This window comes from Penaeus monodon, chromosome 13 (genome assembly GCF_015228065.2).
Source record: "Penaeus monodon isolate SGIC_2016 chromosome 13, NSTDA_Pmon_1, whole genome shotgun sequence".
Classification (NCBI taxonomy): Eukaryota; Metazoa; Arthropoda; class Malacostraca; order Decapoda; family Penaeidae; genus Penaeus; species Penaeus monodon.
Genome location: NC_051398.1, coordinates 3,824,178 through 3,826,677, shown reverse-complemented (window position 1 = coordinate 3,826,677; position 2,500 = coordinate 3,824,178). Strand labels below are relative to the sequence as shown.

At 34.8% G+C, this 2,500-nt stretch overlaps 1 protein-coding gene across 1 annotated transcript in view; it reads right to left on the bottom strand.

The window, feature by feature from the left end:
• LOC119580039 (protein unc-119 homolog B-like) overlaps positions 1-282 on the bottom strand; it is a gene marked incomplete at its 3' end in the record, with an annotated part of 108,420 nt that extends 108,138 nt beyond the window's left edge. The window contains 1 exon segment of the mRNA XM_037927929.1: positions 62-282. Coding sequence (XP_037783857.1) covers positions 62-149 — 88 coding nt within the window.
• Between the last annotated feature and the right edge of the window lie 2,218 nt (positions 283-2,500).

Below are 2,500 nucleotides of genomic sequence, written 5' to 3'. Positions count from 1 at the left end.
TTTTAATACCTGACAAGAATTATAATTTCCAGAAATCCGGAATTCATTTTTTAACACTCACCCATATCGTAGGAATTGACATCCTTTCTTGATTTTACCGTCCTCATGACTCCCTTTTTTTTACTTAAATCAGCAGTTAATACACTCATAGTACCTTAAACCCGCCAAATGGATAATTTGCACGGGAGAGGTATCACGTCCGTCACTTCCAAACCAAAGGGAATGGACAACTGAATGAGGTATTTACAGAGTCCGGAACACCTGTCAAACTCCGACCGTCTCTGGGCACATACCGAGGAATGTGACGAAAACGCAACGGTATAATGGCATCCGCGGCTATGAAGTGGGATCCGGATCGACAATAGGCGTGGGAAGTTAGTGTTGGATTCTCCATAGGCTCCCGAATCCCTCTTGCGCGCGCCATCTACCGACGAATTCTAGCGAACTGATCGATAATTTCTAGCGTCCATACTCCGCGAGATAGAGTGATTGTTTACGGCGTTTCATTAATTTTCGGTCAGGTGTTAATTCTCAGTCAGGAAAACTAGTTATCCTTGCGACCAAAACGTTTCATAAAGAGAGATAACATTACAATTCCAATAAATCCCGTACCTGTGAAAAATGCACACCCAAAAGTGTTTTATTAAGAACCAGTAGCAAAAGCGATATGATAAGAAGTCGAATAGTAATGAAACCATACGTACGGCCATGTGCTTGGCGGTGCATTTTATTCTGTTTAAATAATGGAGACTTCAAAAGATGACAACTTACTCTACTATTACTATTACGGCTGCTCGGAACTTTGCGGATGGTGTATATATATTTATAATATAGTCAATGATATCGCGGGGTACATATATTCTCAACAAATAGGCTAAAAACTGCTTCATTTTATTTAAGCACAAAGACATAATGTCGCTTCCGTGCGAAATAATAGAAAAATAATCAGTATGATAACCTAAAAATAAAATTCACATCCCAATAGATATATCCATCTACACGCAAAACATATAAATTCAATTCCTTACATATTTAAGATAGTTTCGAAATCATAAAACGACAAGAAATTTGGTTCAGTCTACTTACGTTAATTAATATGAGGAAAATGGAAATTTATTCTTTTTTTCCCAGAAAGTTCTCATGTAAACATAAAATCAGTATCAGATTGTTTCAGATATAATTCTGATAATAGCATATAATGTAATATGAGAAATATGACATCATTAGCATTATTTATTATTATATCATATTCAAACAAAACTGACTACGTAGGTTACCCAAAGCAATTTAACCACTTATGATAATTTCATGAGATAAAACATCTATCACCGTAATATAATGGAAGTATACATCAGTTTACAATCTATGATATACCAATCGACTCATCTAATTAGACCGTATCCATCTATCGGACGACAACACACTGACTACCTTTAGGATAACCACACCCCGACACAACCCCTTTACCTCTATTGATTGTACTCGTATCTATCAGACCGTATCTACCATCTATCGAACCGTATCTATCATCTATCAGACCGTATCTACTATCTATCGGACCGTATCTACCATCTATCGGACCGTATCTACCATCTATCGGACCGTATCTACCATCTATCGGACCGTATCTACCATCTATTGGACCGCATCTACCATCTTCCGGTCTCCATAGATATAATAGCAATGATAATAATAAGGATAACAATGTTAATGATGAAGATGATGATGATAATAGTGATAATACTAATAAATATAATAATGATGATAAGAACGATAGTAATTATAATAATACTGATCATAATGATAATGATAATGATAATAATAAAATAAAATAATAATAATAATAATAAACAATAAAGCAGTTTGGAAAGTGGCAAGTAGCTCTGGTAACAAGTACAAGTCGCGGTCAAACGTAGCGCGTCGTGAATGAAGCTTCGAATCCCCCATCAAACCGAGACAAGAAGGGTCGTAGTTTATCTGTGCGTTCGAGATAGGATTCGGAACACGTTTGACACGTGTTCTGTTCTTCGACGTGTGTGCGATCTGGCTTTTATGTCTGTTTTACAGAGTGAAGGGACTTGTTTTCGAGATAGAGTTATTAATGTTAAGTGTAACAGTTCCAGCTTTGTTCGATTTTTTTAGCTTTAAAAAAAAAAATAAAAAATAAAAAAAATAGATAAAAATTATATATATATGATTATATATAATATATATATAATATAATAAAATTATTTATGTGTGTGTAGTGTGTGTGTGTGTGTGTGTGGTCGTGTGTTAACATAGAATTGTTTGTATTACTATGTATGTTTTTTGTCCTTTCTTATATTTATCTTCTTGGGTAAATTGCTTTCTTTGTTATTGGTTTTGTTAACGAATGAAAAAAAAAAAACAATTTATTTATGTAATAACAACGTTCATGTTCTTGCCATCTATCGGACCGTATCTACCATCTATCGGACCGTATCTACCATCTATCAGACCGTATCTACCATCTATCGAA